The sequence below is a fragment of the Cherax quadricarinatus genome, chromosome 30, assembly GCF_038502225.1.
Source record: "Cherax quadricarinatus isolate ZL_2023a chromosome 30, ASM3850222v1, whole genome shotgun sequence".
In the NCBI taxonomy this organism is placed as follows: Eukaryota; Metazoa; Arthropoda; class Malacostraca; order Decapoda; family Parastacidae; genus Cherax; species Cherax quadricarinatus.
In genome coordinates this window covers 13,286,882-13,300,881 of record NC_091321.1, presented here as the reverse complement: position 1 = coordinate 13,300,881, position 14,000 = coordinate 13,286,882, and the positions used below count along the sequence as shown (strand labels likewise).

Genomic DNA, 14,000 nt, shown 5'->3' with positions numbered 1-14,000 from the left:
AATACATACATTGTTGAAATAGTGTTTTTGTGAGTAATATTGGGTAAATATTAGTGTAAGAAAATTAATAATTTTCCCAGACGCTGTATGTATTGATGTACACTGAGAGCCAGGTAACACAAAGGGATTAAATTAAACTGGTTAGCTAGAGGTGGAAAGGGAAGTACCTGCACTCTGAATGATGAGGGATAGGGATGTTGCAGCCAAAGGAGGGGAAGGGGGGTAATTGTAATGTCATCACACTTCTGGAAAGGCCGCAAATGAATGAATGACAGTGGCTGTTTCCTCTTTTTGGTCATCATGTCTTGGTGAGAGAGCTCTTGAGATAAAATTATATACTCTACAATTTTTAATAAGATTATGCTGAATAGAGCTCTTTCAAAAATATATGTACTGCACATGAGTGTATACAGTTTGATTGCCAAGAAACAATAATGCAACTAGTTGTTAATTAACTCCAAGTTTTGTAGTACAAGTTTGCTAATTAAAACCCATTCTTCAGGTGATATCCATGGACAGTATACAGATTTACTGCGTCTGTTTGAATATGGCAGCTTCCCTCCAGAGTCCAACTACTTGTTCCTTGGAGACTATGTAGATCGTGGGAAGCAATCTTTAGAGACCATCTGCCTTCTATTAGCATACAAGATCAAGTATCCAGAGAACTTCTTCCTGCTACGAGGCAACCACGAGTGTGCATCAATCAACAGAATTTATGGTTTCTTTGATGAGTGTGAGTTTCTAGAGCTATTGTGGTGAGCTGCTGAACACTGGTGTTGGATTACTATAATTACATATGGATGTTTTACATTTTATACACAGGAGGGCCCCCGCCTTTAGCCGGGTTTGGTTCCAGGCTACCACAGTAAACCGAAAATCCCCATAAAGCGAATCGCCCTTTTTTTTTTCACTTTTAAATGTACGTATATAAATGCCTGATCACGTGTTTACACTGTCATATATTAACTTAGCACTAGAACTAGGCCTAACCCGCTTCTCACCCTTAACATTGGGTGAGAAGTGAGTAGTATTTATTGTTGGAAGTCAGGAAGAATTGAAACCAGCCACTGCTAGCTTTGAATTTATCTTCAGCAACATCTTCATCTCTCTCAGCCTCATAGAATTGAAGAGACTTAGGACTTTGTACTGGATAATGGCTTGGCTTAAAGACATGTTGTGACTAGTGTGACTTTCGATCACACAAGTAAAAGTTTTTCTATGTCAGCAATAAGGTTATCATGTTTTCCTGTAACTTTAGTGTTCATTGGTGTAGCATTTTAATTTCCTGCAACACTTTCTCCTTTAGAGTTCATTTAAAGAAAGAGCCTTATGACTTAATAACTTTACAACACTTGAAGCTTCAGAAAGTTTCCAGACTAGTGGCGGCTTGTGTATAGGCACTGCGGAATTGCAACACCTCCTATTTTCACTCGATGTTATCAATAACATTCATTATAACATTTTTTTTTTCTTTAATTCTTTCTTTATACTTTTTTTTCCCCCCAACAAGTCATCCGTCTCCCACTGAGGCAGGGTGACCCAAAAAGAAAGAAAATCCCCAAAAAGAAAATACTTTCATCATCATTCAACACTTTCACCTCACTCACACATAATCACTGTTTTTTCAGAGGTGCTCAGAACAACAGTTTAGAAGCATATACGTATAAAGATACAACATATCCCTCCAAACTGCTAATATCCCAAAACCCCTCCTTTAGAGTGCAGGCATTGTACTTCCCATTTCCAGGACTCAAGTCTGGCTATATAAAAATAACCGGTTTCCCTGAATCCCTTCACTAAATATTACCCTGCTCACACTCCAACAGATCGTCAGGTCCCAAATACCATTCGTCTCCATTCACTCCTATCGAACACGCTCATGCACGCCTGCTGGAAGTCCAAGCCCCTCGCCCACAAAACCTTCCTTACCCCTTCCTTCCAACCTTTTCAAGGATGACCCCTACTCCGCCTTCCTTCTCCTAAAGATTTAAATGCTCTCTATGTCATTTTACTTTGATCCATTCTATCTAAATGACCAAACCCCCTCAACAACCCCTCTTCAGCCCTCTGACTAATACTTTTATTAACTCCATACCTCCTAATTTCCACACTCCGAATTTTCTGCATAATATTTACACCACACATTGCCCTTAGACAGGACATCTCCACTGCCTCCAACCGCCTTCTCGCTGCTGCATTCACAACCCAAACTTCACACCCATATAAGAGTGTTGGTACTACTACTATCATACATTCCCTTCTTTGCCTCCATAGATAACATTTTTTGACTCCACATATATGCACCACTCACCTTTTTTCCTTCATCAATTCTATGATTAACCTCATCCTTCATAAATCCATCCGCCGACATGTCAACTCCCAAGTATCTGAAAACATTCACTTCTTCCATACTCCTCCTCCCTATTTTATACTTGTACATTATATAATCCTTAAGCTTAATGTCAATAGCAATCCCCTAGTACTTTAAAAAATTACAAAAATCCTCGTATGGAGCTGTGCGCTTCACAGTTCCAGCAGCTTGGTGTTTGACTTATGTGCATGTGCACATGTTCGAGATAAGACGCTGCACGCTAGGTAGAGAGAGAGCACTGTCACTGACGCAGTGCAGACCCTATTGTGCAAGTGTGAGGTAGTGTTTCTTTTTGACTCAGTGACGTGTGTTGTGCTTAAAAACCATGTGTGTACCATATTCTTGAACGTGAGAATATGCAGAATTAGACGATTATCATGCTTCCAGCTATTTTATTTAATTTGTAGTTTTTTCGTTTTTTTTATTTTACACGATATTAAAACAATGGCTAAAAATTTTCTGTAGCGGCACTTCCACTAATTTTAGCTACAAGCCACCACTGTTCCAGACAGAAACTTTCTGCAGTTTCAGGTGTTTTAAAGAGAGATGCAGAGCTCACAGCAACACCCAGTTTCACTTGTAGAAATAAAGATTATTATTATTTTATTATTATTATTATAAAACACCATGGGGAGGGTGCTCCATAAATGTGTATATGGTATCAGTGTTATGGGTGGATGGTTGCTGGGCGCGTTGTGTGTTCACTTGCATTATACATACGATTGTGAAGTGTTTTCCCTACAACACAAATACCTTACATTGTGTACAAGTTCTCTTCACGCTGGTGCAATAGAATACATAACATTCGCTCTACAAATGGTGTGTTGCATTCTCGTGCAACAAACCGTTTTTAGAATGAAGGATGCTATGAGTGAAGGTATATGAAAGGAATGTTTTTCTACAGTTACCCCCCCAGTAATACTATACAGTTTCTCTGGTGGTTTTGTACTAGAGAAAACTTGTTGTAGTAATTATTGTTGTACACTCCTTTATGCCCTCCTGGCTACCACACCTCACAATTATGTCAGTTTATTTTATTATGATTGTATGTATGTATTTTGTTTTTGTGATATGTAGCTTATTATTATTATAATGCTTATTGCATCTTCAGCACTATTGAGACACTCTTAGCTACTCCCTTGCCTGGTATAGCTACACCTACTTTTTAACAATGTCAGATAGTGATTTTAATGTACCTGCATGCCAGTACAGTGTGTAAGTTTATTTAGTTACAGGTACACATAAGTATAATTATCACTAGTATCTCAGTACTATGTCAGCCATAGACATATCTTGCTCACCGAGTTTAAGCATTTCTAACTGCACTTAAATTAAGAGCCTGGCAACTACTATTTTTTTTATCACATTTATGCTTAGATGTCATTATAACACAGAGTATATATAAAATATGTAATAACTTTAATGATGAAATTAAGACACATGTGCAACATCTGGGTATCTTTATTGTAGACGTTTCGCCATCCAGTGGCTTTATCAATACAAATTCTAGGACATAACTTGAAGACAGTAGAACTATGTACAGAAGATGAGGTAATCAGTCCCTCAACCTAGGAGTAGGTGCGAAGAGCACCATAGTCGTGGAGATTCTGAAGCAGAAGAAAGGAGCCTGGCGCTTAAATAGTAACGTCAGGTGTAGCAGACGAGGGCATAGTCACTGATAGGCGGGATTCCCCAGTGGAAGTAGGTCCTTCCCAAAGAGATGGGTTAGTTGTAGTAGTAGTTGTCGTAGTCGTGAAGGTTATGTACATGTCCTCAGAATCAAGATTCCATGATGTTGCAGTGTCTGACAAGTTATGTAAGAATGGTATATAATACCAACAAGATGAAATTAAGACACATGTGCAACATCTGGGTATCTTTATTGTAGATGTTTCACCATCCAGTGGCTTTATCAATACAAATTCTAGGACATAACTTGAAGACAGTAGAACTATGTACAGAAGATGAGGTAATCAGTCCCTAACCCATCTCTTTGGGAAGGACCTACTTCCACTGGGGAATCCCGCCTACCAGTGACTATGCCCTCATCTGCTACACCTGACGTTACTATATAAGCGCCAGGCTCCTTTCTTCTGCTTCAGAATCTCCACGACTATGGTGCTCTTCGCACCTACTCCTAGGTTGAGGGACTGATTACCTCATCTTCTGTACATAGTTCTACTGTCTTCAAGTTATGTCCTAGAATTTGTATTGATAAAGCCACTGGATGGCAAAACGTCTACAATAAAGATACCCAGATGTTGCATATGTGTCTTAATTTCATCTTGTCGGTATTATATACCATTCTTACACAATAACTTTAATACACTTTAAACTTTGGAAAGTTTCCAGATAATCGAGAGAGATGCAGATCTCATGGAGGATGTAAACAAACTGAGAGTGAACAGGTGGTGCTTGGATATTGTAATAACAAATCAAGAGCTGTATAAATGAATTTTTGGGTATACTAATGTGAAATGTCCGTATTAGCAAATTGCTATAAAGTGAAGAACTGTAAAGTGGGGCCCTCCTGTACATATATAAATTATTCTAAAAAATTTCTCTGATAAAAAATTGAAGCTTCTTTTAACTATTACTGATAGGATTTTAAGTACAGAATTGAGGCAAATATTTCATCAGAGTGAACAGTACATTAATCCATGGTCATGTTTCCCTACCTTGAGACCGGCCAATGTAAAATATAAAATCTCATGTAATAATTTACAATTGTTAGGTCGGCGAAGGTATGGTACCAAACTATGGAAGACATTCACAGACTGCTTCAATTGTCTTCCCATTGCTGCTATTATTGATGAGAAGATATTCTGCTGTCATGGAGGCTTAAGTCCCGATCTACAGAGTATGGAACAGATCCGTCGAATCATGAGGCCCACAGACGTACCTGACACTGGTGCGTACTTAATTTTGTAACCTAAGTTACAGATCTGAATTTTCAGGTAAAAATCTGAATGGTATAGCTTGACCGATTTTTAGATTTCCACTGTTTATCCATTATTTCTTTAATATTTTTATTAATCTTCCTTATCCAGGCCTACTGTGTGATTTATTATGGTCAGACCCAGACAAGGATGTGCAAGGTTGGGGTGAGAATGATCGAGGAGTTTCCTTCACATTTGGAGCTGATGTTGTCAGTAAATTCTTGAATCGACATGACTTGGATTTAATATGCAGAGCACATCAAGTAAGGAGCTACATTTGGTTAGCTTATCAATAGGTTAAGAAAATATGTCATTGAAATATTTTCTGTCTCAAGTATGAGAAGAAAATTTTCTGGAGAAAAGTGTGCACAAGCCACCCTTCATTAGAGTAAAATATAACCTTTTTATTCTGTGTAAATGGAAGTAAAAGTCCTCTAACACAACAATGTCCAGCTGCATTTATGCATCCTAAATCTATTGTATTCTTAACCCTATGACTGTCAAAACCCCAAATACTGAGGTGTCTCCTGGTGTCGAAAAATTAAAAAAAAAAAACAAAAAAAATTCTTATGAAATGATAGAGCATCTTTTCCCTATGGTATTGACACCAAAAGAATGAAATTTGATGGAAAGCTGACGGAATTACGTTCTCGCGAAGTTAGCGACCTCGGCGATATTTATGAATCGGCGACTTCGCCCACTTTGGGCCCTATTTTCGGCTAATTCCATTGTTCCAGTCAACCAAACTCATAGCTATTTCTTTAGAACTCTATTTTTTCTATCGATTGAATACAAGAAACTGCCCATTTACCGATTTCAACTACCCAATAACATGGTCAGAAATTTGCAATTTGGCCAATTTCATGAAAATTGAAAAATATGACAATTTCAAAATAGGGTCCAGAATGAACACTGCAAACATTCCTGGCTCTAAAATAACATTTTCTTTGTTCATCAGTCACATCTCCTGGCCCCTCTGATATTACTCTTGCTTTCCATTTTGAATTTTTATTCAAACAAAAAATAGATTTACTGTTATGCAGACTACTGCAATATTGTGATAATTGTATAAATAATGTCAACCTATTCATGACTGCATATTAGAATAGCTAGTTGGACATTTATTGGACAATGACATCATTTGTTTACTTTTGAACATCAGCAAAATTCAAACATTTCCCCTACTTTGAGCTTCATTTCAAGGTTCTTTTCATAGTAAAACCAATCAAAATCACCTCTATTTCTATAATATGTTTTCCATTCTATCAAACAATGCCAAGAAAACGAGAATATAACCATAAATACTATATGAAAATAGACCACAAAGTCGGCATTTTAATTAAAATAAACGGTTGGAGTTTTTTTCTTCTCATTATGCACTGCGTGCTGCAGGATTTTTTTTATATGGTGCACACTGACCACACAGACCCATTCTCTCACATGTGGGCCTACCAGCTTTCTCTTGCTTGATTTGAAGCCGCTAGAATTTGTGAGTACATATATACATCAAACACAGCAACTCGTAAGACGTATATATACGACCGAAACAATCAAAGGGTTAATCCTTAAGCTGGGTTTGGGAAGATTCTTGTTAACCTTGCTTTGGACTTTTTCATTTATGTAGGATTGTAAAACACACAAACAAAAAGAAAAGTAAAAGTATATGCACATTACTTTTCTGTGGTGCATTGAATTTGCACTGCTTAATGTTTAATATTGCAGAGTGATAATTTTGCATAGCACTGAAATGATTGTGTGAATGATGGTGAAAGTGTTTCTTTTTTGGGTCACTCTGCTTCGGTGGGAGATGGCCAAATTGTTGGGAAAAAAGTTAATCCAGATACAGTGGTACCTTGACTTACGAGTGCCCCAACTTACGAGTTTTCCAAGTTACAAGCCATTGCTCGGTTGATTTTTTGCTTTGGGTTGCGAGCCAAAATCCGAGTTATGAGTGAGTTTCAGATACACCGCCACTAGTTGGCGGTGTATATGAAGTCAAATCCAACTCTGTGCCCAGAGGAATGTCAGGTACTTTGCCCCATCCCACATGCTCTTCCAAGACCTAACTGGAAGGATAATACTCCCACACCAATCTCAGATTGTAGTGAGGTGCCTCGTCCCGTGTTTGGTTCTCGTATAAATCCGGGGAAGAGGTAACCTCCATTTCAACTCTTGAGTTTTTCTAGAAACATTAAGGAAAGCCTCTGTGATATTTACCTGCCTCACAGAGGTTCCTTCAGTGAGTGGTGTAGTGATGGTGGTGGGCAGAGTAGTGATGGAGGTGGGTGAAGTAGTGATGGTTGTGGATGAAGTAGTGATAATGGTGGGTGGAGTAGATATGGTCGTGGGTGCAGTAGAGATGGTGGTGGGTGGAGTAGTGATAATGGTGGGTGGAGTAGTGATAGTAGTGGGTGGAGTAGTGATAATGGTGGGCAGAGAAGTGATAGTAGTGGGTGGAGTAGTGATAATGGTGGGTGGAGTAGTGAAGGTGGTGGGTGGAGTAGTGAAGAGTGTAGCAAGTAATTTGAGCGTTTAAGCGATAGAGTTTTTGACAAAAAAAATGGGGTGTTTTTTGGGGGGGCCGGAACGGATTAATGGCATTTCAGTTAATTTCATTGGGAAAAATTTATGTGATATACGAGCAAATTGAGTTACGAGCTTGGTCACAGAACGAATGAAACTTGTACATCAAGGTACCACTGTATGTAGTTTTCATTAGTATTATTTATTTTTATTACATTTACAAGCAGGTGGGGATATAGTTTTGGAGTGGTTGGTGCTTTTATTTAATAAATGTATGGAAAGGAGTAAGGTACCTAGGGATTGGCAGAGAGCATGTATAGTTCCATTGTATAAAGGCAAAGGGAACAAAAGAGAGTACAAAAATTATAGGGAAATAAGTCTGTTGCAAGTATATGGAATAGGTGGTAAGTTAGTAAATGCTGTAAAGAGTTTTTATGGGGATAGTGAGCCTCAGGTTAGGGTGTGTAGAAGAGAGGGAGACTACTTCCCGGTAAAAGTAGGTCTTAGACAGGGATGTGTAATGTCACCATGGTTGTTTAATATATTTATAGATGGGGTTGTAAAAGAAGTAAATGCTAGGGTGTTCGGGAGAGGGGTGGGATTAAATTATGGGGAATTAAATACAAAATGGGAAGTGACACAGTTACTTTTTGCTGATGATACTGTGCTTATGGGAGATTCTGAAGAAAAATTGCAAAGGTTAGTGGACGAATTTGGGAGTGTGTGTAAAGGTAGAAAGTTGAAAGTGAACATAGAAAAGAGTAAGGTGATGAGGGTATCAAATGATTTAGATGAAGAAAAATTGGATATCAAATTGAGGAGGAGTAGTATGGAAGAAGTGAATTTTTTTTTTTTTTTTTTAAACAAGTCGGCCGTCTCCCACCGAGGCAGGGTGACCCAAAAAAAAAGAAAGAAAATCCCCAAAAAGAAAATACTTTCATCATCATTCAACACTTTCACCACACTCACACATTATCACTGTTTTTGCAGAGGTGCTCAGAATACAACAGTTTAGAAGCACACACATATAAAGATACACAACATATCCCAAACCCCTTCTTTAAAGTGCAGGCATTGTACTTCCCATTTCCAGGACTCAAGTCTGACTATATGAAAATAGCCAGTTTCCCTGAATCCCTTCACTAAATATTACCCTGCTCACACTCCAACAGATCGTTAGGTCCCAAGTATCATTCGTCTCCATTCACTCCTATCTAACACGCTCTCACGCTTGCTGGAAGTCCAACGCTTGCTGCCTTCCTTCCCCTATAGATATGTCCATGTCATTCTAACCCCTCTTCTGCTCTCTGACTAATACCCCTAATTTGCATAATATTTACACCACACCTCAACAACCTCAACAACCCTTCCTCAGCCCTCCCACATTATATTCACACCACACATTGCCCTCAGACATGACATCTCCACTGCCTCCAAATTCCCCTCTTTGCCTCCAAGGACAAAGTTCTTTGTCTCCTGATTCACCTTCCGCTGACACGTCCACTCCCAAATATCTGAATACGTTCACCTCCTCCATACTCTCTCCCTCCAATCTGATATTCAATCTTTCATCACCTAATCTTTTTGTTATCCCATAACCTTACTCTTTCCTGTATTCACCTTTAATTTTCTTCTTTTGCACACCCTACCAAATTCTCCAATCTCTGCAACTTCTCTTCCTCCCAAGAGCACAGTGTCATCGGCAAAGAGCAGCTGTGACAACTCACTTTGTGTGTGATTCTTTATCTTTTAACTCCAGGACTGGGAAATAATTTCCCTCTTTCCTACATACTCTAACTTGACCCTGTCATACGCCTTTTCCAAATCCATAAATGCCACAAAGACCTCTTTAGCCTTATCCCCTACCCCGCCTTCCTTCCCCTATAGATTTATATGCTTTCCATGTCATTCTACTTTGATCCATTCTCTCTAAATGACCAAATCCCCACCTCAACAACCCCTCTTCTGCTCTCTGACTAATACTTTTATTAACTGAGCCAAATGGTTTTTAAAACCTGTTTTCCTAACTTTCCACACTCTGAAGGAGGGGTGTTAATGTTGCGAAGTTTTCTGCATAATATTTACACCACACACTGCCCTTAAACAGGACATCTCCACTGCCTCCAACCTTCTCCTCGCTGCTGCATTTACCACCCAAGCTTCACACCCCTATAAGAGTGTTGGTACTACTATACTTTCATACATTCCCTTCTTTGCCTCCATAGATAACGTTTTTTGACTCCACATATACCTCAACGCACCACTCACCTTTTTTCCCTCATCAATTCTATGATTAACCTCGTCCTTCAAAAATCCATCCGCCGACACGTCAACTCCCAAGTATCTGAAAACATTCACTTCTTCCATACTCCTCCTCCCCATTTTGATATCCAATTTTTCTTTATCTAAATCATTTGATACCCTCATCACCTTACTCTTGTCTATGTTCACTTTCAACTTTCTACCTTTACACACATTCCCAAACTCATCCACTAACCTTTGCAATTTTTCTTTAGAATCTCCCATAAGCACAGTATCATCAGCAAAAAGTAACTGTGTCAATTCCCATTTTGAAGTGAATGTTTTCAGATATTTAGGAGTTGACGTGTCAGCGGATGGATTTATGAAGGATGAAGTTAATAATAGAATTGATGAAGGAAAAAAGGTGAGTGGTGCATTGAGGTATATGTGGAGGCAAAAAATGTTATCTATGGAGGCAAAGAAGGGAATGTATGAATGTATAGTAGTACCAACACTCTTATATGGGTGTGAAGCCTGGGTTGTAAATGCTGCAGCAAGGAGGCGGTTGGAGGCAGTTGAGATGTCCTGTCTAAGGGCAATGTGTGGTGTAAATATTATGCAGAAAATTCGGAGTGTGGAAATTAGGAGAAGGTGTGGAGTTAATAAAAGTATTAGTCAGAGGGCTGAAGAGGGGTTGTTGAGGTGGTTTGGTCATTTAGAGAGAATGGATCAAAGTAGAATGACATGGAGAGTGTATAAATCTGTAAGGGAAGGAAGGCGGGGTAGGGGTCCTCAAAAAGGTTGGAGGGAGGGGGTAAAGGAGGTTTTGTGGGCGAGGGGTTTGGACTTACAGCAAGTGTGCATGAGCATGAGCGTGTTAGATAGGAGTGAATGGAGACAAATGGTATTTGGGACCTGACGAGCTGTTGGAGTGTGAGCAGGGTAATATATAGTGAAGGGATTCAGGGAAACCAGTTATTTTATATAACCTAACTTGAGTCCTGGAAATGGGAAGTGCAATGCCTGCACTCTAAGGGAGGGGTTTGGGATATTGGCAGTTTGGAGGGATATATTGTCTATTTTTATACGTACGTATATACTTCTAGAATAACAGAATAACTTCAAGAGTGTATCAGTCTGTAGTGGAAGGAAGGCGGGGTAGGGGTCGGCCTAGGAAAGGTTGGAGGGAGGGGGTAAAGGAGGTTTTGTGTGCGAGGGGCTTGGACTTCCAGCAGGCATGTGTGAGCGTGTTTGATAGGAGTGAATGGAGACAAATGGTTTTTAATACTTGACGTGCTGTTGGAGTGTGAGCAAAGTAACATTTATGAAGGGGTTCAGGGAAACCGGCAGGCCGGACTTGAGTCCTGGAGATGGGAAGTACAGTGCCTGCACTCTGAAGGAGGGGTGTTAATGTTGCAGTTTAAAAACTGTAGTGTAAAGCACCCTTCTGGCAAGACAGTGATGGAGTGAATGATGGTGAAAGTTTTTCTTTTTCGGGCCACCCTGCCTTGGTGGGAATCGGCCAGTGTGATAATAATAATAAAGTATATACTTCTAAACTGTTGTATTCTGGGCACCTCTGCAAAGACAGTGATTATGTGTGAGTGAGGTGAAAGTGTTGAATGATGATGAAAATATTTTCTTTTTGGGGATTTTCTCTCTTTTTGGGTCACCCTGCCTCGGTGGGAGACGGCCGACTTGTTGAAAAAAAAAAAAAAGTCTGTTGTGTTATAGGTACACCTACCATCCGACTTACGACCTGCTCGACTTACGACCACTCGACTTATGACCGTGTTTTTTATGCCAAATTTCTGGGAAATAAACAACTATTTGTGTTGTACACAGTGTTTATCCTAAACCTTACAGTATAAAATACAGTACTAACAACATAAAAAGTAAAGTAAAACATGAAATACCAAAATAAAAGAATAAAGTCATTACAAAAATATTTTGTTGATATTTAGTAGTAAAGTTCGACTTACGACCATTTCGACTTGACCGGTTTCTCGGAACCCAACTCATTCGTAAGTTGGATGGTAGGTGTAGTAGGTTGGTAGACAGCAACCGCCCAGGGAGGTACTACCGTCCTGCCAAGTGAGTGTAAAGTGAAAGCCTGTAATTGTTTTACATGATGGTAGGATTGCTGGTGTCTTCTTTCTGTCTCATAAACATGCAAGATTTCAGGTACATCTTGCTACTTCTGCTTACACTTAAGTCACACTACACGTGCATGTACAAGCATATATACACACCCCTCTGGGTTTTCTTTTATTTTCTTACTAGTTCTTGTTCTTGTTTATTTCCTCTTATCTCCATGGGAAAGTGGAACAGAATTCTTCCTCCACAAGCCATGTGTGTCGTAAGAGGCAACTAAAATGCCGGGAGCAAGGGGCTAGTAACCCCTTCTCCTGTACGTATTACTAAAGTTAAAAAGAGAAACTTTTGTTTTTCTTTTGGGCTGCCCTTCCTTGGTGGGCCAGTTTGTTGAAAGTAGTAGTAGTAGTCTGTTGAGTATACCTGGTACAGTGTATGGTAGAGTTATTATTGAAAAAAATAAGAGTAAGATGGAGAGTAGGATAGCATGTGAACAAGGAGGCTTTAGGAAAGGTAGGGGGTGTGTATACTAAGTGTTTACAGTGAAACATATAGGTGAACAGTATTTAGATAAAGGTAAAGAGGTTTGTGTGGCATTTATGGATTTGGAAAAGGCATATGACAGGGTGGATATGAGGGGGGTGCAATGTTTCAGATGTTGTAAATGTATGGAGTAGGAGGTAGGTTACTGAAAGCAGTGAAGAGTTTTTACAAGGATAGTGAGGCTCCGGTTAGAGTATGTAGGAAAGAGGGAGATTATTTCCCAGTAAAAATAGGCCTGAGACAAGGATGTGTGATGTCACCATGTTATTCAGTATATTTGTAGATGGGGTTGTAAGAGAAGTGAATGCTCGGGTGTTGGCAAGAGGTGTGGGGTTAAAAGATAAAGAATCTGACACAAAGTGGGAGTTGCTGCAGTTGCTCTTTGCTGATGACACTGTGCTTTTGGGAGAGGTTGCAGAGGTTGATGGATGAGTTTGGTAGGGCACATAAAAAGGAAATTAAAGGTGAATATAGGAAAGAGTAAGGTGATGAGGATAAAAAAAATTAGGTGATGAAAGATTGGATATCAGATTGGAGGGAGAGAGTATGGAGGAGGTGAATGTATTCACATATTTAGGGAAGGATGTGTCAGCAAATGGGTCTGTGAAGAACGAGGTGAATCATAGAGGGAAAAAAGGTGAGTGGTGCACTTAGGAATCTGTGGAAACAAAGAACTTTGTCCATGAAAGCAAAGAGGGAAATGTATGAGAGTATAGTTATACCAATGCTCTTATATGGGTGTGAAGCATGGGTGGTAAATGTTGCAGCAAGGAGAAGGCTGGAGGCATTGGAGATGTCTTGTCTGAGGGCAATGTGTGGTGTGAATGTAATGCAGAGAATTTGTAGCTTGGAAATTAGGAGGAGGTGCGGGATTACCAAAGCTATTTTCAAGAGGACTAGGGAGGGGTTGTTGAGGTGGTTTGGACATGTAGAGAGAATGGAACAAAATAGAATGACTTCAAGAGTGTATAAATCTGTAGTGGAGGGAAGGTGGGGTAGGGGTTGACCTAGGAAAGGTTGGAGGGAGGGGGTAAAGGAGGTTTTGTGTGCGAGTTGCTTGGACTTCCAGCAAGCATGCGTGAGCGTGTTTAATAGGAGTAAATGGAGACAAATTGTTTTTAGGTCTTGACATGCTGTTGGAGTGTGAGCAAGGTAACATGAAGGGATTCAGGGAAACCAGGAGGCTGGACTTGAGTCCTGGAGATGGGAAGTACAATGTCTGCACGCTGAAGGAGGGGTGTTAATTTTGCAGTTTTATAACTGTAGTGTAAGTGCCCCTCTGGCAAGAC

General features: G+C 39.7%; 1 protein-coding gene across 1 annotated transcript in view; it reads left to right on the top strand.

The window, feature by feature from the left end:
• LOC128692647 (serine/threonine-protein phosphatase PP1-beta catalytic subunit) overlaps positions 1–14,000 on the top strand; it is a 34,309-nt gene that overhangs the window by 4,613 nt on the left and 15,696 nt on the right. Inside the window, exons 3-5 of the mRNA XM_053781893.2 lie at positions 503–733; positions 5,106–5,282; positions 5,422–5,573. Of these exons, the coding sequence (XP_053637868.1) occupies positions 503–733; positions 5,106–5,282; positions 5,422–5,573 (560 nt within the window). The remainder of the gene's footprint in view (positions 1–502; positions 734–5,105; positions 5,283–5,421; positions 5,574–14,000) is intronic.